At 34.6% G+C, this 23,924-nt stretch overlaps 1 protein-coding gene across 1 annotated transcript; it reads left to right on the plus strand.

Moving 5' to 3' along the window:
* The first annotated feature begins 1,137 nt into the window (after window positions 1-1,137).
* Window positions 1,138-10,232, plus strand: LOC126682221 (lecithin-cholesterol acyltransferase-like 4). Its single transcript, XM_050377821.2, has 11 exons — window positions 1,138-1,486; window positions 2,079-2,170; window positions 2,273-2,391; window positions 2,870-3,005; window positions 3,095-3,146; window positions 3,720-3,820; window positions 4,553-4,735; window positions 5,169-5,326; window positions 6,063-6,117; window positions 6,394-6,447; window positions 9,687-10,232. The coding sequence occupies exons 1-11, from the start codon at window positions 1,243-1,245 to the stop codon at window positions 10,101-10,103; spliced, it is 1,611 nt and encodes a 536-aa protein (XP_050233778.1). The 5' UTR covers window positions 1,138-1,242; the 3' UTR covers window positions 10,104-10,232.
* The last annotated feature ends 13,692 nt before the right edge of the window (window positions 10,233-23,924 follow it).

Consider the following 23,924-nt stretch of genomic DNA (forward strand, 5'->3'; position numbering starts at 1 on the left):
ATGCCATAAATACACTAAAAATACACTACTTGTACACTATATATACACTAATCTTACACTATATAAACACCATAAAAACACTATATATACACTACTGTTACACTATAAAAATAAAAACAAAAATTCCAGAAAAAAATCTATAAAAAATAAAAATTAACACTATATATACACTATATAAAAAAACTGTCGGTCGGTTTGGTCGATTCGGTCGACCGAACCGTAAAAACCAAAAATCGAAATTGTAAACCGAAAAAAGTTTTGTGAAATTTAAAAAAAAAGGTATTTTTGTAAATAAAAAAAATCAGAAAAGAAAAGTCAAAACTTGCAATGTAAAGTTGTAATTAAAATGCCGAAACATGTATTGTGAAAAATTACCACTAATATTATACTATTAATAGAATCATCTTAAAATATTAAATAAGATAAACTATTTGTAATTAACTACTATTTTAAATATTATTTGGTAATTTGACGAGCCACACCACGACCCACGTGTGAAACACCTATTATATAAAGAAAAGGCAGATGATACGAAAAAGTCCTCAAGTTTTTCTCAAAAGTACACCCTTTTACTTTATCTGAGCACAATTAAGCCCCCGTGTTTTTAAAATTGAACAATTAGATCCTTATTATTTTAAAATCGAACAAACAAACCCTTTTAATTTTACTTTTGGGACACTTACCCCCTCAAATTTTTTGGTAAATATTTTAAATACTAAAATTATTTTTGAATTTTTTTTCTATATGATTATGAGAGACATGTCAACCATTAACGAGTGTTTCTAATGATGTTGGATGAAAGAGGTTATTTGTTCTATTTGAAAAAAAAGAGGGTTTAATTATACCCAAAAAAAATAAAAGGGCTGATTTGTATTTTTGTAAAAACTACGAGAGTTTTTTTATACCTTTTGCTAAAGAAAAACTAATTCCAAATAAAATAGTATAAACTTAGGATGAAATCTTCCAAATTTTAGAGACTAAAATATCAAATTAAAAGCAACAAACTGTAGTACATAGATTATGAGAAACTTAAAGAATGTTATAGAAAATTAACCAGAAAAACATAATCCAGAGCTTTCGTGTTGTACTCTAATCAAATACAAATTACACCATACTTACACGAACAAAAATAATCTCTAAAAAAATTCGAACCAAATCCTATCATAATTGTAAATTTTATCTTTCAGAAGTTTGTAATTACATAATTTATTTTTATTTTGTTGTTGTAAATATTTTCTGTATATGGCGGTGTTGCTAGAGGAGATTTTGCAATCGGTGGAATTATGGCTAAAGCTGATTAAAAAACAACAACCTTATGTGGATCCTAATCTCGACCCGGTTTTATTGGTTCCGGGCATAGCCGGTTCCATTTTGAAGGCAGTGGATGATGATCATGGAAACAGAGAGGAAAGGGTTTGGGTTCGGATTCTTAGAGCTGATTATAAGTTGCGGACTAAGCTCTGGTCTCGCTTTGATCCTTCTACTGGTAATTATTTCATAAATTTCACTTCTAATTTTGATTTATATTTGAATTGTGGTTATGTAGCAGTGCTTTAGGAATTTTCATGTGTTAATTTTTAGTTTAGAAGGTTTTCTTTTGGTTGCGTAATATTAATTAGGGTTTAAATCACCGCCTTTGCACTATATTTTTAATTTAATCATGTTTTTTTTAAAGTTGTCATATAAAACTACTGCTTTTTTTTTTAAATCCAGCAAATTTAAGTTGACTGCGCAAACGGAAAATGATGTGGCAGAACATGTCAACTTGTTGAAATACACGTTCGCGATAAATAAATAAAAAATTGAAAGGTTGTTATAAAATTGAAAAAGGTGTAAAGTTGGCGAGTTAACATGTAGTTAATCCTTAAAAAAAGATTTTGCCACACCACTTTCCGTTTGTCCAGTCAGCGACAGTGATAGATTTGAATTTTTTTGAAAGGTGGTGGCTATATATTACAACTAGTAAAGAACGTGATTAAATTGAAAAAAATGTGAAGTGGTGATTTATTATGTAACTAACCCTATTAATTATAATAATCATATAACAATAACAAATTGTGTTGCTAATGTGAAAACAGGTAGAACTGTCTCATTAGATCCAAAGACAAGTATTGTAGTTCCTGATGACAGATATGGACTTCATGCAATTGATGTCTTGGATCCTGACATGGTACTTTTCTGTTTTCACCATTTTGACCTGCTATTTTTTGCTATGGTCTCGTTAACTTTGCTTGTTACTGTTGAGTATAAATGTGTTTTTTATGTTGTGCAGATCATAGGACGGGATTGTGTTTCTTATTTTCATGATATGATTGTTGAAATGATGAAGTGGGGGTTTCAAGAAGGAAAAACTTTGTTTGGGTTTGGTTATGACTTTCGACAAAGCAATCGGTACATTCCGAATCATTGAACCACCAACAAAGATGCGTACAGTTAGATTTAGAGTGTCGTTATTAGATTTTCGTACTATAGGAGCACGAGTACGAAAATTATTATATATGATTATTAGTAGTAGTATAGTATCTATTGACTCCGAAGTTATTCTATTGCCTTTTTCCCTTTTAAGCTAATAAATTTGAAATTTAATCCTCAATATCTGCAGGTTTCAAATGGGCACTGGTGGTCTATACAAGTCATATATCTATGCTAATTTTCTTTGCATTGAAAACAACATTAGCGTTTGTAGCTTAATAATTTAAATCTAGTGTTCTTACTAAATGAAGGCATGTGAAATTCATTACGTGGTTAAGTTTTCTTGACCTTTTTATTCCCTTGATATTTCTGATGCATTAGTGTCCTGACACATGAAGTGCTTGATTTAAATCAGAGGTTAAGAATTTGGTGTGCTAATGTTTTATTTGTCTTTTAGGTTACCCGAGACACTGGAGAGGTTTGCTAAAAAATTAGAGTTGGTATATAAAGCTTCTGGTGGAAAGAAGATAAATATCATAAGTCATTCCATGGGGGGTCTTCTTGTTAAATGTTTCATGTCCTTGCACAGTGACGTAATGATCCATTATTTGTCTTATGCATAAGTAAATTGTTATATGATCACTTCCACAATTTTTTAACTATTTTATGTCGTTTATGTCAGATTTTTGAGAAATATGTGAAGAATTGGATTGCCATTGCTGCACCTTTTCGTGGTAAGTTAGTGTTGTATTACCTGCTATTGGATAGTCTTACTGGCTCTGTTATGCATCTTTTAGGAGACTACAATTTTTGACAAAAGGAGAACTTCAGTGTCTGAAATGCTGACTAGTTTTCTTTCGTGGAGAAGGTCTGAAATTACTAGATATGCATTGCCTGAAATTCAAACTGTAGAAAAAAAGCAAAAGATAATTGTAGATTTGATATAGGATGCAGGTATTCTGGTACGAATAGTTGATTTTCTGTTTTGCTTGTTTGGACGGGATCAGTTCTATCTAAACTTATAATCTATTTTTGAATTTCGCACTGAAAAATTGAATTTGTTAATTACTCAATTAAAGTTTGTCTTTTTTTTTAAATTTTCATGTTGTTTTTTATACTATGGTTATTTCGCTACTTGATTTTTAGTTGTAAAGGATCCAAGATGTTGTTTAAACAAAGTTCTAAGACTTGTGTTATACTGTTATACTATGGTTATTTCGCTACTTGATTTTTAGTTGTCAAGGTTCTAAGATGATGTTTAAACGAAGTTCTAAGATTTGTCTTATAATGTTATTTCTGTCCAACAGGTGCACCTGGATACGTCACATCAACTTTTCTAAATGGGATGTCCTTTGTTGAAGGGTGGGAGCAGAATTTTTTTGTATCAAAGTGGAGCATGCACCAACTGGTAAGTGTATCTGCTACCATTTGATGTTTAGTTATGAGCTCGAAAGTAATTCAGTTTTAGTTCTTTTATACACACTTGTTTAATTTTTTCTCAATGTTTATGTGGAAATTTGAAAGGCCTGATCTACAATTTTTTACTATTGCACAATAAGTGGAAATTATCTGTACTTCTGTAGCCTGTGGATCATGCGTGTTAAATGATATTGTAACACAGCACAAAATCAAATGGAGGAAAAGGATGAGAACATATTTTCCTTTTCTAAAAAAAATTAAATTTATATTTGCTCTCAGCATGTAAAACTTCACTTTTATCCATTGAATGTTGAATAGAATGTTCCCCCTATTTAATATCCATTTGACCTATAGTTTTTATGTTATATGGTTGTTGGTTGTTGCCCCATTTTATGTTTCAACAACATTTTAATTTCCTCCTCTCTGCCTTTCTAGGATAATAAAGCATTTGGTCGTGGTAAAAATACATTATTGATGGCATTATCCACAGTTTATTGTGCAAACTTTTTCCTGCTTTGTCTGACTCTGATGTGCAAATATTAGGGAGTACTTACCTACTGCATCAGGTGTAGAAGCACCGCACGGCATATGTGGAGGGTCTGCCTTGCATGTATTGCAAGACCCTCCTCATTTGATGCAAACACCTCGTGTATACAAGTAGTTTTCCTTAATGAACTTGTTATGTCTGCAAAAATTAATAGTTTCTGTGGTTGTTTTTCAGCTCATTGAATGCCCATCGATATATGAACTGATGGCATGTCCACATTTTAAGTGGCAACACATTCCTCTTCTTGAAATCTGGAAAGAAAAAGAAGATAGTGCTGGCAACTCTCGTGTAACTCTAGAGTCATATCCTCCTAAAAAGAGCATTGATGTTTTCAAAGACGCTCTTTCAAGTAACACGGTGAGCTATTGTGTTTGTTTCATATGACATGCCAATTAATGAAGTTTTAGGTGACTATGGAGAAAATAAATCAGTTCACAAATTTTAAACATTATTTATAATCTTTTGACTTCATATTTTGGGATCATAGAAGTTTCATTCAGAAGCATAAATTATCTGTTGTCAACTATTATCCTGTTTTTCTTATTTTCTTCCCCATATTTTGACACATCAAAAAACTTAATGGTGTTCTCTAATTTCTTTCTTTATATAAGTACTTTCCTTTAACTATTATGGTCTTGAAATCATATCAACAATATCCACATCCGGTTCTCCCATCTTATTCATAAGCAATTATATTATAATAAGATTTATTAGATCTGTTGAACAATTTAGAGATGTACATTTGCTGTGTGTTTGGCTCACGGAATGAATTTTTTTTTTTCTTGTGAAGGTTAATTATGAAGGAGGGGATATGCCTTTACCTTTAAACCTCGAGATTTTGAAATGGGCTGACGAAACACACAGGCTATTGTCTTCTGCTAATGTCCCTGCGCAAGTTAAATTTTATAATATATACGGGATAAACCTTGAGACTCCACACAGTGTTTGGTAACGCTTCCATCTACTCTTTAGATAACATATTGGTACTGAACAAATATAATGCCTACACATTAAGATATTGATATGAACAACTGGGGGCCAAGTTAAAAATATTCTTTTTATGCCTTCTCCTCTCTCCTTCAATAATTTGTATAGTTGGTCCGACAGAAACTTTTCATTTATAAGTTGCAATAGTTAACTTTATTCATGCACATTCTGATTTGTAGGAGTATTTTGTCGATGACCTTTAGTTTATGTGCATGGGTTGCATCAAAAAAGAGGGTTACTAGCTCCGGAATCCTAGTGGCAGTGGCCCATTGGTCTTTGCCTAGTTTATACATCCTATACAAGTCTGTGAAACTGTTATTTGATGGCAATGCTTGATATTTGATCAGGCACATGAATTAAAGTTTATTGCAATCAGTACCCAGTATAATAGCTTAGTTTTCCTCTAAACATCAAGGAAAAACAAACAAATTTGTTATAAATTTAAAAATCTTTTTTTACGCTCTTTTGTCAATGTTTACATTACCACTACCTTCCATCTTAAGCACAACCATCTGCACCACCGTTGCTATTACAACTACCAGTATCATATATACAAATTTAATATACACAATGATATGCTGTTCTTGAATTCAAAAATAACATTTACTTTCATGGTTCATGGGTTCAAAATTTATAGCACCTAATCATGCTGATAGATCGTTATTGCCATTTTTCTAATCTTAGCTGGTGTTAACAGCTATGGAACTAAGGAGGCACCTGTCACTGATCTCCAGGAACTGCGATTTTTCCAGGTTATAATCTCATACTCTGCTGTCTGCTCTATGGTAATTATTAGTAGTTTTCCAGGGAATTTTTAATATAACTTTTATGGAGTATCCAAATGGCGAAGGTAGCGGAAATCTTTTTATAGTTTTTACTTTTCTTTTAATCCTCTTTTCTTTGGCGCAGCTGGGCCAATTAGTTTGAATACTGCATTTGGAAAATTTGTGTTTTGCTTAAGCTTATGGGAATGTCTCACAGTAATGGTTGACTCTCAGCAAACCTGACATTTGTTTGTATATTCTCAGCCTGCATATGTATGTGTCGATGGTGATGGAACAGTTCCTGCTGAATCCGCTAAGGTTTGTTTAACTCGTCTTATGGCTCTTCAATTTTGATTAGTTTCCAAAGTGATATTGATGAATTTGAATTTTTCATAGTTATAAGTTATAACTCTTTCAGTTCATTACAAATTTACTTAAGTACTATGATCTTTGGAGTGTTAATTGAGAGCATATATGCTTTAGTCTAATTTATTGACTTTGGATATTGCTATTAGTTACTTACCTGGCCTAGGACTTTTCATGAAAAAGAAGTGAACTGTGAAGCGGACAATTTGATATTTTTCTACTATATCAGCACATAAAACAGTAACAGAAGTTCAACCACACTCATATTCCCAAGACTTGAACCCAGGGATTAAAAAACCGGACCAGACCGGCTGGTTCAACCGGTTAACCTGGACCAGCAAGCTGTTGTCCAAAAATATAAATTAAAACGGCGAGTTTTGAAATTCGTCCGGTTCGAACATTCAATTCAACTAAGAGAACATAAATTAAACCTAAGGTTTTTGGATTAAAAAAATAAAGAAACTAGTAACTACAGTTTCTCATTTGTTTTTGCACCGCAAACGAATGAATCTAACCAAAAGCAACAATAGAGGACTACCCATGATTCATCCATCTACAGCCCTTCTTAAAAAATGAGATTGTTTCGAGTTTATAGGTAGATCCTCATTTGCTAATGTCAGTGGCTGCAGTAAAATAAATTGATACACAAATTTGTTTTCTTTGAGCCAAGAAATCGTGAATTAAGAATAGAAAGAGATGGAGAAAGTGGGGAAAATCAAAAATGAAAATTGTGAGAGAGGAAGGAAGAGCATAGCCGGCTAATGCAAAGAAAAAAAAAACAAAAGGAAAATTGAGATAAAAGAAAGAAAGAATGAAATGGATTTATTGTAGATGTATGTGTCGGCTGTAAGTGGAGAAATAGATTGAAATTAGGTTAACAAAAGATGATAGATATTGATGGTTTAGATGTGTTAAGGAAACTTAATCACATGGCTAAAATTGATTGTAGAAACATGTATGGATTACTTTTTTTTTTTTCCCTTTGTGAAGTGGGTATACTATACTATACATGTGTTTATTGAATACCATATTTTTTAATAATTTTACTCAACCGGTTCAACTGCCGCCTTACCTGTTCAGCCACTATTTCAGTTCTTAAAACACTGCTTGAATCCTTCCGAGATCCATGCTTTGAATTAGTATCATGTTAATTTATTGTTAGTTTTAGAAGACACTAATACTGGAAATGCCAATTCTGAATATATCTAATCCATGATTGTTGTTTTGGGAATGAATTAATTACAGGCAGGACTTCTGAAGGGTCTCTGTATAAATTTAGCCATTAACTGATCTAGCTTAGTAGGTAACCATAAGTTCGGCTAAACTTAAGTGAAATTGGTTTATAGATTTATGCAAAATGCATAGTTGTGAAAGGCGCGCCTTAGGCGTGAGGTGGTTCAGGCGATGGTCTGACCGCCTCAACACCTGAAAGGCAGGCGATGTCAGAAGGGCGCGCCTCAACCGTGAGGCGAGGATATAAAAAGGCGTAGAAAGGCGAGCCTTTGTGACAGCGAGGCTATCGATTTTTCTTTTAAATTTATTAGTGTTTCTATAGTTTAATTACACTATTACCTCTTTTAATATATGCCCAACTGTATATTCTAACCTAATTAGTTTAGGTTTTCCTTTTTTAATTTATTAAAAGGCTGCTGCCAGCAGCCTTTTCATATTTTAACCTAATAAATTTAGGGTTTTTTTATCTTAAACTTTTGAAAAGCTGCTGCCAGCAGCAACTAATTATATTAAACCTAATTTAAATCTATAAATATAACACTTAACAACAAGACAAACATACAAACAATAATAGAAAACAAAAGAAAGCTTAAAATATTTTGATTATGATACATTTAAATTTGAAAGTGATGGAGGAGAATTTGTTGAAGCGGAAGATGGCGATGATGATGATTTAATTGATCTTGATTGATGATTAGTAGTTTTTCGATTTAGAGTTGAATATTTTGATTATGATACATTTAAATTTTTAAATTATATTTGAACTTTTTTAAATGCATAGGGTTTATTATTATTATTATTATTATTTTGTATATATATATATATATATATATATATATATTTGCGGTCGACCGTCGCCTTTTTGTCCAAAAGGCTACGCCTCGCCTCACGCCTTGCGCCTCAGGCTATAGGACCCCTAGTCGCCTCGGGTCGCCTTACGCCTTTAATAACTATGGCAAAATGTAAAAGGACAAACTAGAACGTCTTGCAATTCATCATGTGTCAGACAAATGGTGAATGAGTTCCTTTGGTTTTCTATGTTTAAGATTTAAGAACAATAAAAAAAATTAGATAAACTTTTGATTCCCAACTAATTAATGTATTTTTATAGAAGGGATACAGAGATTACTCAATAAAAACTTGAAGTCCTGCGCCTGGAACAGCGAAAGATTTAATATATTAAATTAAATTTTTTTTTTTTTATTAATTGACCGGAACAGCCGCAACCCAAACCAGATCTGTGCCGGTCCCGAACTGGCCCGGAACTGCACATTGAACGGTTCCATAAAAGTTGAAACCGTGAACCGGCAGTTCTGAACCGAAACCGGCGGTTCACGAAGCGTGACTGAGGCTAGAGGTTGACAAGGATGGCTTAATAAGTTAGAGAGGTAGTTTGATTAAAGAAGTTCCGTTGAGGTACTCTACTATGCTGCACTTGAAAGTCAGTTTGTAATTCTGTAATGAATGGTGACTAAAACACAGTTACATGGAACTTGGAGAAATTTTTTGTTTGAGCTTCTTTGCTTAGCTTGTAGGCTCTTCTATTATGAGTTGACTAGGTCCTAATTCTTTGGGGAAATTATCCTTCACAGATTATTTTATTTTGAAAGTTAGGATTCAATTATTTTATTTATTTTGGGCCACTTGAAGGTTTGGATATTATGTTTTTATGCAGATAGACAAATAAATCCAGTTGGTGTTACGAGTAAACACTGTTATATGGAAACTTGTTGAGTGTTACGTTTTGGTGTGTCGTTTCTGTTTTTGAAAACGCTTTTGAAAGTCCCAAACCTTATGTTTGTAACCTATTTTTATAAAATTATATTTTGTTTCAGCATTTTCCGTTTCTGTCCATCATAGTACATACATATACATACTTGAGTATGACCATGTGCCATGAAAATATACTGTGTCAATTGTTGTAAAACCCTTCATTCTCTTGTTTTATGTACATCCAGGCAGATGGGCTCAATGCAGAAGCGAGGATTGGCGTCCCGGGTGAGCACCGTGGAATTCTTAGTGACCATCATGTGTTCAGAATCCTGAAACACTGGCTAAATGCAGATTCAGATCCTTACTACAACCCAATAAATGATTATGTGATTTTACCCACTACTTTTGATATGGAGACGCATAAAGAGAATGGCGTGCAAGTTACATCAGTCAAGGAGGAATGGGAGATCATTTCAGGAGATAACAATGAGTTTGGGAGTATGGCTGATGGAAAACCTGTGGTGAGTTCAATATCTGTTTCACATGCAGGCGATGGTAAATCCGAGCAGGAAAACGCGTATGCTACATTGGTTGTTCATCCTCAGAATGATGGTAAGCATCACATTCAGCTAAATGCTGTTGGTGTATCTGTTGATTCTTGATGTTGAATTGTATGAGGTGGGGGCCAACCCATTATTATGTATATGATTAAGAGTTATCTGAATGGTAGTATTGTGTAAATATGTATATTTCATTTGTACAGAAAAGTGGCAATAAAATGTATTTATAAACTTCTTGCGTCTGTTTTTTTTACTCCATAGTAACTAGTAAAAAGTGCAATAGCAACTAAGTATCTACAGTATGGAGATGTCATTCCAATGTTTAAAACTGCTAAAGAAGAACATCAATTGTGACTTGATATGTATAAATTTTTTAAAAGTTGCACAATTTGTTTCGTCAACATAAACATGTAGGACAATCGTATTATCTAGTATTGATAGCAAGCATCTAGCAATCGAAGAAGAACATTTATGTTGATTCTTCAATGATTTTTATAGTTCCAAAAGTACGGCAATTTTAACCCCGTCCACACGGGTATTGTTCTGATTGAATTCGGACCTCGAAGTGATCTTCGAATTCCTTTTCTCGAGAGGTTTGAAGCTCAACTCTTGCTTTAATTGCCTCCTTATTTGGATGTTGAAAAATTTCTAAATTATTGTTAGCTTTAGCAATTGATAAACATGTTCAAATTTTTTCAAGTTATGCTTTCAAAGTTTTGGATTAGCTTAAACTATTGCTAAAACAACAAGCATATATTGGATCAGATTAGATTAACCTTATCACATTCAAACATCTCTAGAGGCATAAGCAAGTGGATTCAAACATCTCTTATAAAGGCATAAGCAAGTCCACTTCTGTCCATAAGATACATAACATAGTTAATTATCACACTTCGCTCGATTAGCAAAACTGACATTTAGAATTGATTTTTTCACACAAAATCAATCAAAATAGCCCTCACTTGGCTACAATACGACTTTTGGCAAACATACCAAAAAGTTCCTCAATTTTTCAAACTTTACACTTTCATCAGTTTCTTTTAAAAATTATCAAAATCATTTGACAATCACAAATTCATTTCGAATCAGTCCATATATGTTAAAATATCATATTTATCCTAAAATCTCATATTTTACTAATTTACAAAAGAATTTCTCGAATTTGTAAACCTTACACTTTAATTCCCAAACTTTCAATTTTGACAAATTACATCAAATAAATCAAAAATCACACCAATCATATATCTCAATAATCTAACCATACCCATCAAAACAACTTCATGATCAATTTAGATCGTTATATGTTGAGGTGCATACAATTTAGATCAAAACCATAACTTTTCAATTTGATCCATAAACTTATCAAAACTTTCAAATTCAAATCAATTCATCATCAATTAACCATCATCCATCTCTTTTAACCACAAAAATCATGTTTGAATCATGAATAATCTTTCATCACATGCGTATATAATTCATTCATTAATCAAAATTCCCAAATCAATTTCATCCCTAAAAATCCATCAATTTAACAAATCATCAAAAGAGTTTCAAAGAACACGGCTCTTTGAATATCCATCGTTGTGGCATGATGAAGATCAGTAGGAAATGCTTTCAAAGTTGAGAGAAAATAAAACAAACAAGAGAAAAAAAGTAAGTAAAATGAATAAGGAATTTATCTTTACAAGATATTTATGGCACCAAGCCTTCAGAAGATAAAATTGTCTAGAGACATAATTTTTGCCCGAAAGAGAATATAACACTGGATTTCAAATTCTCAGACAATAGACAGATTTTAAATTCTCAGATACCAGACAGATTCTAGATTTTCATATCACTAGACAGCTCATCAGATTCCGGACTCCATATCAGATTTTTAGATCTCCAAACAGCTACCCATAGCAGACCAGATAGTTATCCCTAGAGGACATAATTGACTTCAAACAGCCAATGGTATAAAGACACTAGGACATCCAGTATTTGTAGAATATGGCATAGAAAAAAGTTTGACATCAATATAACCCTACATGCAAGACTCCAAACAGAGAAAAAATTTTATTGTCAAGAAGACGTCATAGATTTTGTCTGCAGCAAATAATCTTCAGACAGTTCCAACAATTGTGGAATAATTACGAAACCCATGCATCCATGCAATAGGATGGCCCTTGGATTCAACCAAGAGGATATTGTCACCTCTACAAACCTAGGAGACACCAAACATGATAATTACCAGACATCCATGCAATGGGATGGCCCTTGGTACAGTTAAGGGGATGATGTCCCCTCTACAAACCAAAGAGGTACGAGACAAGATAATTACCATGAATTCAAGCCATTGGACCACCCTTAGGATGGCTGAGGGTTTATAGCTCCATTCAACGGGACGAACTATGAGCAATTCGGATTCAATTGACGAACTTCAAGTCAGCTGAGAAGTATTATTCTCAAACACATGCAAAGTAGACCAGAAGTATGGGGTACAGAGTCAGAATCTTGCACCTCAACATATAACGCTCAAACTAGGGCATAAACCACCGGCGAGCAAGTACCTCTAGTGGTAGACAATATCCTTATTATCTGTCTGTAGACACTTATTTTCCGGACATGTAAAAAGTGATAAGGGATTGAAGCGTCCAATAATGATTTCTAGAGAAATTTGTCCGGGTGACGAGCTATCGATTCGGTTGTTTGAATCCAAGCAGGCATGATCAATGCACAATTGCGAATTTGAGGGATTAAAACGTAACTAGTCGTAAATAGCCTATAAACATCCAAAGAGATTGTAGCCTAAGTCTAGAAATCAGACTAATTGCAATTTTTTAAAAGTTTATAGGCCAATTTGCAAGTTTGACGGACTAAAATTGATTATATCCAAACCCTTAGGAGCCTAGGAGCATTTGTTTAACACTTTCGGGCCCCAGAATAACCTTTAAGCACCCATTTACTTAGCCACCAAAATTAAATACGGATTTGGTTTTAACTAATCCTAACACCTAAAGACATATCATTTCACACATTCAATATCAAAAACTCTAGTAATCTATATGCCTAATTCATTACTATAAATAGAATCCCTAAACAGCCTAGCTAGAGGTAGGCAATAAAACACCAGAAAAAAACATAGAAACCCTAAGAAATATATTGTCCTGGACGAACCACCCAGAAAACACACACGCACACACCAGTCCTTCAAACAAGCTTTAAAGCATCAATTACTCAAAATCTCTCTACAACGCACTGATCCAAAACTGGATTCTACATCCGGATTGCCAAAAAACGAGCCAAGAACTCAGAACAATACTTATGATGACCTTTAATATTCTCATATCACTTCTAATATCATGCTAACCATAACTGTTGAATTATTCCGTTTAGGATGCATACTTAGTCTTTTTTTGTTGTTTTTGCCATATATTGCTATAATTGATATAAAACGACCTTGCCATAATTGATGTGTTAAAATTGATTACAAGCATATTAATAGGCTGATTTAATGTGTTTTGTATGTCATATCCAGATTTCAATTGATTCCAATGCTTAGAATGTATGTAAGGATGGTTTTTTGCTTTTTTGCCATGAATTTGTTCTTATTCGAATTGCTATAAAATCAGCTGTTTTAGGTGTTTAATTTGATTTTAGACATTGTATATCAAACCCAATACGCGTATATATGTTTTCCCTGTTCGTTTTAATGCGTTGTTTGAGTGTTTGCATGAAAAAACCGAGCTAAAACGACGAACGACGAGCTGTTATTTCCAGCCGATGATGTCGGCGCAGCCAGCCGAGCTTTCGGTGCCGCCAGAATTAGGCCTCAATTGAGCCCACGTGTTTAATGCCTTTTTTCATGTTTCCAGGCTCGTTTGAGCTCGGAATCGGGGCCCATTTCAGCTCACGTGTAAACAATTAGTTGTAGGACCCGTTTGTAATCTGTAATGAGCATGCCCCACTTTTATTTGAGCCTCGAAGCCCAATCATGTAACCTGTCTAGCCAACCGGGCCTAAAAGCTCATATCTGACGCGACCAAAAACTTCCAGCCCCAATTTTGAGCCCATCCGAACTCTGAATTGGCCCTGGTTCAAACCAGTGTATAAACAAGACAAGCAACTTTTGTTGTTTCGCCCGGGAACCATTTCTGACCACACCGACGGGCAAAATATGGCGAGTGCCAGATGCTCCGGTCTACAAGGTTTAAAAGTATCCCTAACCTTGCATGTCTATCCAATTGCTCATATGTATGCTGAAATTGTTTAAAATGCTTTTCAAAAGCATGATCAAATCCAATATTAACAAGCAAAAGGACTAACTACGTTAATTAGTTAAATTAATCAAAACCAGCAACTCACTTAGAAATCTTAGGACTGCCATGAAAAGTAGTTAAAGGTTAGGTTATTCAAGATGATTAAATAAAATCAATCAAATCTAGAAACCCTTTTTTAGGTTTTATGCATGTAATCATCCAGACCATCCATTTACTATTTGTTTGAAACCTGTAAGGTTAGATGAATGCCTAGGAGTATTTGCTGTTTGCCAGAATCGAGTTATATGAGTGTCTTGAATTGGGTCCTTTTACCGTTTTCATCTGTGTTCAAATTCCCCCAATTTATACTGTGAACTGCATGAATGTTGAGATGAGATATAAAACGAATACAACCAGTAAAAGTAAACGTAACTGATAAACCAAGTACAAGAGTTTCGGTAGAATGTTCACGAACCCGGTCTTTTAGTCCGGCGTACGATAATATCACCCATAAGCGAGTGAAGTTATCCCATCGGTATAAAAGGCATTCCTAGATGAGCTATGTGGCGACTCCATATTTTCTCAAACCTTTTCCAGAATAGAGTCCTTCAATAAGCCTGGGCGAGCGACCCCGAACCCCGCTCTGCTCACACCGTCGTATGGAAAGTCTTGTTCTTTGACAAGAATTGACCTACTTTATCAATTCCTGTCAAAGAGGGAGAAAACTTTAGACACCTCTATTCCGAACAGGTAGAAAAGTAGTAAGGAACTTAAACGTCCAATGATGATATCCAGAGACACTCTTTTAAGTGATGAGCTAGTGATCTTCATGTTAGTATTCAAGTGGGCTAGATCAGTGCGCAGTAGCAAACTTGAAGGATTGAAACGTAGTTTGCCGTAAATAGTCCATACAAATCCAAAAGGGTTGTGATAGAATTCTAAGAAATTGGACTAATTACGATGAATTTGATGTTTATGGGCTAATTTGTATATTTGATGGGCTAAATTGACCAAACTCAAACCTTATTGGCCCTGAAAGCCCTTTTGACATTTTTAAGGACCAAAACAACCCTTTTATCGCCTTTTTCATAGCATATACTAGTAATTCCAAAAATTGTAAATAAAATAGACCTTTAACTCAACCCTAACACCTAACAAGACATTTTAAATCTAACATAAACACTAGCCTAACCCCAAACCGTAATCTCCCCCAGTGGCGAAGCCAGAAACTATTTTAAAGAGGGTCAAATTTTTATATTTCAATAGAGAATACAAAATAAGGTGGTTAATATAGACTAAAATGAGTAATATATATAGATTAAGCTAATTAATATAATAATTTACTGCAATATTTTTCTTTCAAAGGTGGTCAATTGACCACCTTGTGTATAAGGTGCCTTCGCCCCTTTCTACCCCTATATATACCACTTTATAAAACCATAATAGGGGGCATGCATAATGAATAAAAATACATATGATCAAAGAAAAAACCCAATTTTTAGAACACCCCAGGCCGAACCATGCCAACCCCAAAACACCAAACTCTATTCAATTTTAGTCCACTAAATCAAGCTTGAACGCTTCAATTAGTCAAAAACACTACTGCACTTCGATCCAAAGTTGTAGTCTACATCCGAATTATCAGAAAACGACCAAAGATACTTCTGAGGACCTAATCTCAATTCCTATCACTTTTTTTGTTTGTTATGCATGCTTTTTTTAATTTTGATTATTAGGATGCATGTTAGTGGTCTTTTTATCGTTCTTGCCATTAAATTGCCATAATTGTATAAACTGCCATGATTAACATGCTTTTCAGTTTATATCCATGTTTATGGTGTTTTTAACTGTATTCATGCATTTGTTATGATTATTTTCAAAATTCATACGTATAATTGCGCGTTTTAACTATTAATGCATGTTTTTTTCGAGCGATTCTCGAAACCCGGTTCAGCCTCTAACTTAGTGGCGCCGCAGCCACTTTGTTATGGCGCCGTCACATTGTTTCCAGATCCTTCGAGATCTTTTGATCTGATTTAGATTGTATTTTTGTACTTTTGGGCTCGTTAGGACCCCGTTTGAGCCCACATACTTGTAATTAGTTGTAGATTTTATTTCTGTAATTTTTTAGACCTATCCCAGTCAGCATCTTCTTACCATGTCAGCAACACTGCCATGTCATCATGGGCTTCGAGGCCTAAATTTCCAGACCAACAACGTCCAGGAACGTTTCTCGCTTCGTCCGGACCCGGAATTGACTCTGGTTTAGATCAGTGGATTTGTATCGGCTAGAGGAACACATTTTATATTCTAACTGGATTTTAAATCCGGCTGTATCGACAGACAAATGACAGACAAGCGCCATACATTCCAAAAAAGAGGTTTAAAAGTATCTCTCAACCTTGTATGTATATCACCTACAACTGGGTATTGTTTACATTGTTTATCATTTTGACTGTATGTCCATATCCGCCATTATTAACATGATTAATCAAATAATCATGTTAACTTAGTTCGAAACTAACAAATCACATAAAAATTCTAAGATTTCCATGAAAATGTAATTAGTGGTTGTATAGGAATTCAAGATGGTAAAATCTAAAATCAACCTCACTTATACATCCGATTTAAGTTTATGCATGCAAATGGAATAAAATCCATTTTTGTCTGTTCTATGCTAGAAAAATACATGATTAGATGTTTGTTTAGGAGTACTTGCTACTTGTCCACATGCTAGTCCATATCGAGTCTTATGCACGTCTTAATGTAATACATGATTACATTTTTGCCTTTACTTTCCAATCCTTTATTTTCTAATTATTTACATTTACAACCCTTTATTTTGCAATATGTTGTTATTCGGATATTATGCTTTGATAAGATGTTTTCTATCTGGAATACATCTTTTAAATCAATTTACAAGAGTTGGCTGTGTACAAAAATCCGATCTTTTGGTCCAGTGCACAATTCCTCATCCATAGGCGTGTGAGGACATCTAGTCGGTATAAAAGGTATTTCCTAGTTGAGCTAGGTGACGACTCCATTTATTTCAAAATTATTCAGATCGAGGTCAGCCATAAGTCTAGGCGAGTGCCCCCGAAACCCGCTCCACTCACACTACTTATAGGTCATCTAACATCTCTATTCGACCTACTAACCTATTGAGTATCCACATGTTGTTTTGATCTCCATGAAGCAGCACGAGACTTTCTATCTCCACTCATTAGTAACTCATATTGATCCAAAGAATTAACAAAGGTGAAGATCTTGAATTACGTAATATCCTATTCATGGGATCAATAGATCACAAAATGGTATTTAGATCACTTGTATATAAAAAAATTGTCACTCATTCTCAAAACTTAAGAATAGATTTTTCACAATGCGCTGTGTCATGACCCAAATTATTGAGCCGCGACCGGCGCTAGGGAATGGGAGTGGTAGCTCCAAAACTCGTAATAAGCCTAAAACCATTATAAATTTTTCACAGTTAAAATATATATATATATATATATATATATATATAATATCTTCAGGAAACTTCATCAAATAATATAATTATAGATATTAAAATATCTATCCCTTTTCTGAAAACGTTTGCAAAACGATTCGTAGAAATCAGGGTCTTACAAAATGATATCTTATATCCAGCACCGCCCTATTTCTAGTCATAATCACGACCAATTCCACTCGTGGCAATTGGTACAAAAATCAAACGGATAAAATCACATCTTTATAAACTATTTATTTATAAAACTATATCAGAGTTTACATTCCATATAAACCGTTTGAATTCAAAACTGAATCATTTACCGACACCTACTGACTACTGCATCTCTATAGGAACTCGTGCTTTGTGCAAGCCAAAAGACTTCTGGCACAAAGGAGATGGTCTGTCTGATCCGACTCCAGTCACCTGAAAGATACAACTGTGAGGGGTCAGTATTTGGGAAAATACTGAGTGAGTTTGCATATTACTAATGGTATTATAAAAATATAGCATCGCATGCTCAAACATATATAAATCAATATATGATATAAGAAAATAATATTATGTTCTCAAGCGTTGGATCCGATCGAAACCCTGATCTTAAGCTCTATCTCATCTTACTATATCATATTCATATCGAATCATATGACACCAAATCATTTCAATCCAAATGGTCCGGTCCCAAGATAATTCAACCGAGTTCAACCGCGACCAATCACTAAATCCCAAGTCGTGGGTCCCGAGATAGTTCAACCGAGTTCAACCCACTAGATACGGGTCTCGGGACAGTTCCACCGAATTTAACCTCGTATCTTTTATTCATATTCCATCTTTCATGTTCGTATCATGCGCATTTATATCGTCAATAACAATCTAGACACGCTAGACTGACTCAATTACTGGTGACCACACAGTCTATTGACACCCAATTGGTAGTTAGTTTCTTCGGATCGCACACTAGATTCATATATTCAAACAATCGATAAAACAATGTATCGTACGTTCAAATCATATAAATGCAATGTAATTAATAATATCAGTCATAATATATGAAATTAGTTTTTATAATAATACGCAAAAATAAAATACAGCTCACTGAAACCGCTATCCAAAAACTGCAATATCATCATCCAATTACGTAGGTTCCATGCGTCGTTCGATCTTGTAGCTATTCCAGCTCGTCGCCTGGTAGCTTGTCAGCACATCAATTACTTATTCGAATTACATGTACGTTTAATTTATAAACGTAGACTTAGTACTAAAATCCTAAGTTATGAACTTAGATTAACACGATCTTATTCCAAATACGACTCTTAACTTTGATAACCTCTTAATCGTATTCTTAGCTTGGTCAATACCATTCCTTGTATTCAACTGATCATATCAACTTTCCTTAACATTTTTACTTCAAATAATCACTTAAAACATCGAGCTTATCTTCTAATTTATGACTTATGGGGTCCGTGATTCATCTTTAAGGTTTAATGTTCTTAAAATCAGAAATCTAGATCGAATAGGGCAAAAATTGCCCAATTGGCCCTTTAGGCCAATTGTGCGTCCGCACAGGTTGCTGTGCGGGCGCACGGCTTTCTCAAGGTGTGCGAGCGCACAGCTTGGCCGTGCGGGAGCACAGCATGGCTCCGCCACGCACATCCCCGGAAAACCCTTTTACGGGCGCCTTGACGTGGCCCGACACTCCACACACCCACAAGACATCATTTCCTTCAAAACCTGCATCTTAGTTTTTCCGAAAACCTTAAAAACGACCTAGATACGATGAATTCAATATGAACATAACATTTACTCTAAAACAGCCAACCACTCTTCAATTTTCATGCCAATAATCAACTTCTTACCTTGATATGAAGCCTGAGACCGATAGAGCTTCTAATTCCGAAGAGATTGGCGCAAATATCGTTCGAAACGGACGCCGATCGGAGAAAATGTGGCTTGACGATGTTAATCGATGAAGATGAGAATGGTTTCTCGATCCTTCTCTTCCCTTTCTTCATTCATATTCTTTTCCTTATATATGATGGTCAATGTACCATGTAAATCCCTGTTTTCTTTATCTGTTACAAATCATTCTTTGAACTTTTCTTTTATTCATTTCGATCAATCGTTTAATCAATTAATACTTTAATTAATTTATATACGTATTATTTATATCCAATAAATAATACAATCCCAGAATTAATATTTTTCCGTCAAATACTTATAATCTCAATTTTCGAGAATTTATTGGTTAATTACCAATTTTGGACTCAAACTTTACTTTCGTAACTTTTCTTAACATTTTCTTTTAGTCCCAATTCCACCTTTTAATTAGGGTCTATTATCAAACTTCTCACAGTAATATTCTTAAAACCGACCTACTAAAGTCTTATCCATTTTCTTTTTAATTTTCCAGAAATCTTTCCACTACCGCCACTCCAGCTACTAAAATCTTGACACGTGGTCCAATTAGATAATTTAAACTTATAGGGTATTACACGCTGTTAGAGCCTAGACTTCTCAGCAGTCACGTCATCCACGTGTTTTTAAGGACATTTACTTGCTCAACATATTCTTGCTCAAAATATTCCAACATCTTCTCCATGTTAGAACGAACCAGGTTCTCTTCGTCCAAAGCCGCTTCAGTATTAATAGCCTTCACATGGTTGTTGAGCTAACAATTTCTTCTCCAAAGCCAAACACGAAACAAAAAAACGGATAGACTGCAAGAAACAAAAATAAAGTAAGACTTAGTAAGAAAATAAAAATAGAACTTACAAAAAAATGTAGAATATAATACTTGCTTGCAATAAGATCCGGACCCTCAAAGGTATCCAAACTCTGCTGGTCGGTAGGAAGTATGTTCATTCGGGCTGCATCATGAGCCACCTTCACATTTTCCATAGAACATAAAAATGAAGAGCGCACAACAACTTTACCAAATCACTTTAGCAAAGAGATTGCTCCATCTTGGCACTCTTAGTACTTGCCAAATAAGGAATCACTCATCGTCTTTGCAGCGGTATCAGCAACAAATCTTCCTGCTCTTGGCCAGAAACCTCAATAGTAGGACTCTCACCTTGAAGATCACCAACCCCATCATCTTCATCTATTAAATGAGATACGCCTGAGAAAATACTTTTCCCTTTGCCCGAAGAAGATTTCTTAGCCACAAACATCTTTAGGGAAGAAGGACGAGAAGCCAAAGAGTGATCAAACAGAGGATTAAGAGGACCCTGAATAGTAGCAAAACCATCAGACATCCTAATGGTATTAGGATTAGGTGGAATGAGGATGCCAGCGGCTGCATAGGTGGTGTAGGAGGCTGAAGAATCAAAATAGACAGTGAGTCACTCTTCTTTCTTTGAGCTCAGATAGCTGCAAATCCACAGCAGCAAAGAAACAAATATTTTGTCAAAATCAAGGAGTAAAAAAAGTAACAAAGCATACAAAAAACAAGATTGAACTCCAATGTGAGGGAAAGGAACATTGTTGAAGTTAATCCTAGGAACTAACTCGTTGGCATCAGCCAGACTATTTCTCTTAACCTCCTTAAGAATCAAATTACAGGCCTTTGTTTTCAGCCGGACCTCGCCTCTATGTTGTCTTAGCACATTAGGCCATGAAGCCGACCAGCGCTGGGGAAAGTCTTCAAAGCCATCGGGATGGCAGGCAATTCAGCTCTTTTTTTTATAAAAGTGGTCACACTGCCTACTAGTGGGCTGTCATATGTAACTTAAAATAAGAAAAATTATAGGATTTGTGAAAAGTCAAACTATACAAGCTATCTGTCACGACCCATTTTCATGAATCGCGACCGGCGCTAGGGTATGGGTAATGTAGTACCAAAACCCGTAGCTAGCCTTACAAATAACATATAAACCTGCAGAAAACCAATGCTCGGGGGCAACCGAGACTTCAGCCTAAATCTAGCAGTTATAATATTCCACAATTAATATAACATGCTTAGCCAATTCCGAGACTAATATAGATCTATCATATATCAATGTAAATGTTATGATCATGCCAAAGCAATATAACCAGTCGAACCAATCCGACAAAATATATAATAATAACAAGACGTCTAGTTACTACTGCGGTCTAAGAATAAAACAGTTTTACAGTTTTATTAAAATAAAAGGAACCTCCGAGGAAAAGTAAATGCGGAGATCACCAGACTCTCTCAGATCATAACCCTGGGGAAAATTGGGAAAACAACGGGGTCAGATATACTGAGATGAGTTCATACCACTATTTACATTTATTAAGTGGAAAAACCTTTAAAACGTTTAAAACATTTAATAACGATATTACAGATAATAGTTGGAACCCTAATCCACAATTCTAAATAATAATCATAATCCAATAGGCCTGGTCCCGAGAGCTGAGCTACACCGAGTTACCACTGACCACACTTATACCAGAGTCCCGAGAGCTGAGCTACACCGAGTTACTCTACCTGGTCCCGAGAGCTATGCTCACACCGAGTTACCACATTTCCATATATATACCTTACCCAGATCAATACCGGTGCGCACGCAGTCCTAATGATGCCCATTAGGTAGCACGTTCCAACTAAGAGCCATAATATAAAAACAGTTCGAAATATACGTACAGTATATATATATTTAATATTAAAATAACAATTTACTTAATAAAGCGGTAAATAGTAAATATAAACTCACTGCTTGCTAATCCGCGTGAAATACCGGCAAGCAACTAACTCTGGTTCGCCTCTGAAGCACGAACAGTAGACGAGTCTAGACAAATAAAATAATTATTAAAATCAGACCCTAACTCTAGAGAGTACTAGACACCACACAAGACTAGCACAAATAATCACGTAGTAATTAAACAATCCAAAATAACACAAATATATCCAAAAGGTAATAAAGCCCAATTAATATAAGTCTATTGAGTCCTCACTTTAAAATCCAATATATGATATTATTTAATAACTTTAAATAATAAATAATTTACAATTAGTGGGTTTGCCGAGTTACCAATAACTACCAAACTAACCTCACTTGTCGGATGACCCAAGTCTAATCCGACTCAAAACGTTTATAAAATATAAACCCGAGTTTATATTAATAAAACAATTTAACAAAATATTAATCCATTTTAAAAGCGGAACTCAATAACTTCAATTTCAAGTAACCCAAGTTACAACCCCAAAAACTTAGTTAAATAAGTCAAATAAAAGTTCAGGGACCAATTTGCACTTTAACCAATTAGGGACCAAATTGTACTTTTGCCATTTAGGGACTAAATTGTAATTTAGCTAATTTGATATCCAAATACAATTTAATAGCTCTTGTTTTATAATTAAAACAAAATATAAAGTTATTAACCAAAAACCTATTTAAATAAGTTATAAAACTCGTTTAGGGACTAAATTGTAATTTAACCATTTTCGTGTTAAATTGACATACGAATGTAATAAAATTACTCGAGTAATTATGTTAGATTTAGATTATAAAAATCCCGTTACAAAATGTCGATTGTAAATTATAATCAAACACAAGTTATTATGGAATCAAAGTAACTTAAGAACCTAATCATTTAAAGCCTAAAAAGATGGTGATTAAAGTGGTACATTGATCATCTTCCTCAATCAAACAATAATAACCCGCCAAAATGAACCTTGCGGCAATCAAAATTTCTAAGCCAAACCTTAAGATTCAACACCAAATATTCACACACCCTAAGCTATTAAGATTCATGCTATCGATTATCAATCCAAGAACAATCACAACACATTACAAATACCATCTTAAACATCAAGCCACAAGAATTCTAATAACACGCTACTGTCGACGGAAAGGAAGAAAATGAACCGAATACCCCATGAAACCATAAACTAACAATAAACCAAGAATCTATAACTTCCAAACAGTCAAGAACAAGGCAAAAAGAAAAGAACTCCACGGCAGTAACCCATGCCAAACAAAACAGAATTTAACAAACTTAGAAAACGGAAACCGTACGGCGAATGGAACGAGATCAACGGCGTACCGTTCAGCGAAACTGAGATAGGGAGACGTAGGGAATTGAGTCCAGAACGTCTGAGATCAAGCGGAATCAATTTCGATCTAGAAACGAAAGAGAACGAACCAAATTACGTAATGTCGTTCATAAGCAAAATCTGGAAATCCAAGGAATCAGAAAACTTACCGGACAGCGATCTTTGGCAGATGA

Source organism: Mercurialis annua, linkage group LG5 (genome assembly GCF_937616625.2).
Source record: "Mercurialis annua linkage group LG5, ddMerAnnu1.2, whole genome shotgun sequence".
Lineage (NCBI taxonomy): Eukaryota > Viridiplantae > Streptophyta > Magnoliopsida > Malpighiales > Euphorbiaceae > Mercurialis > Mercurialis annua.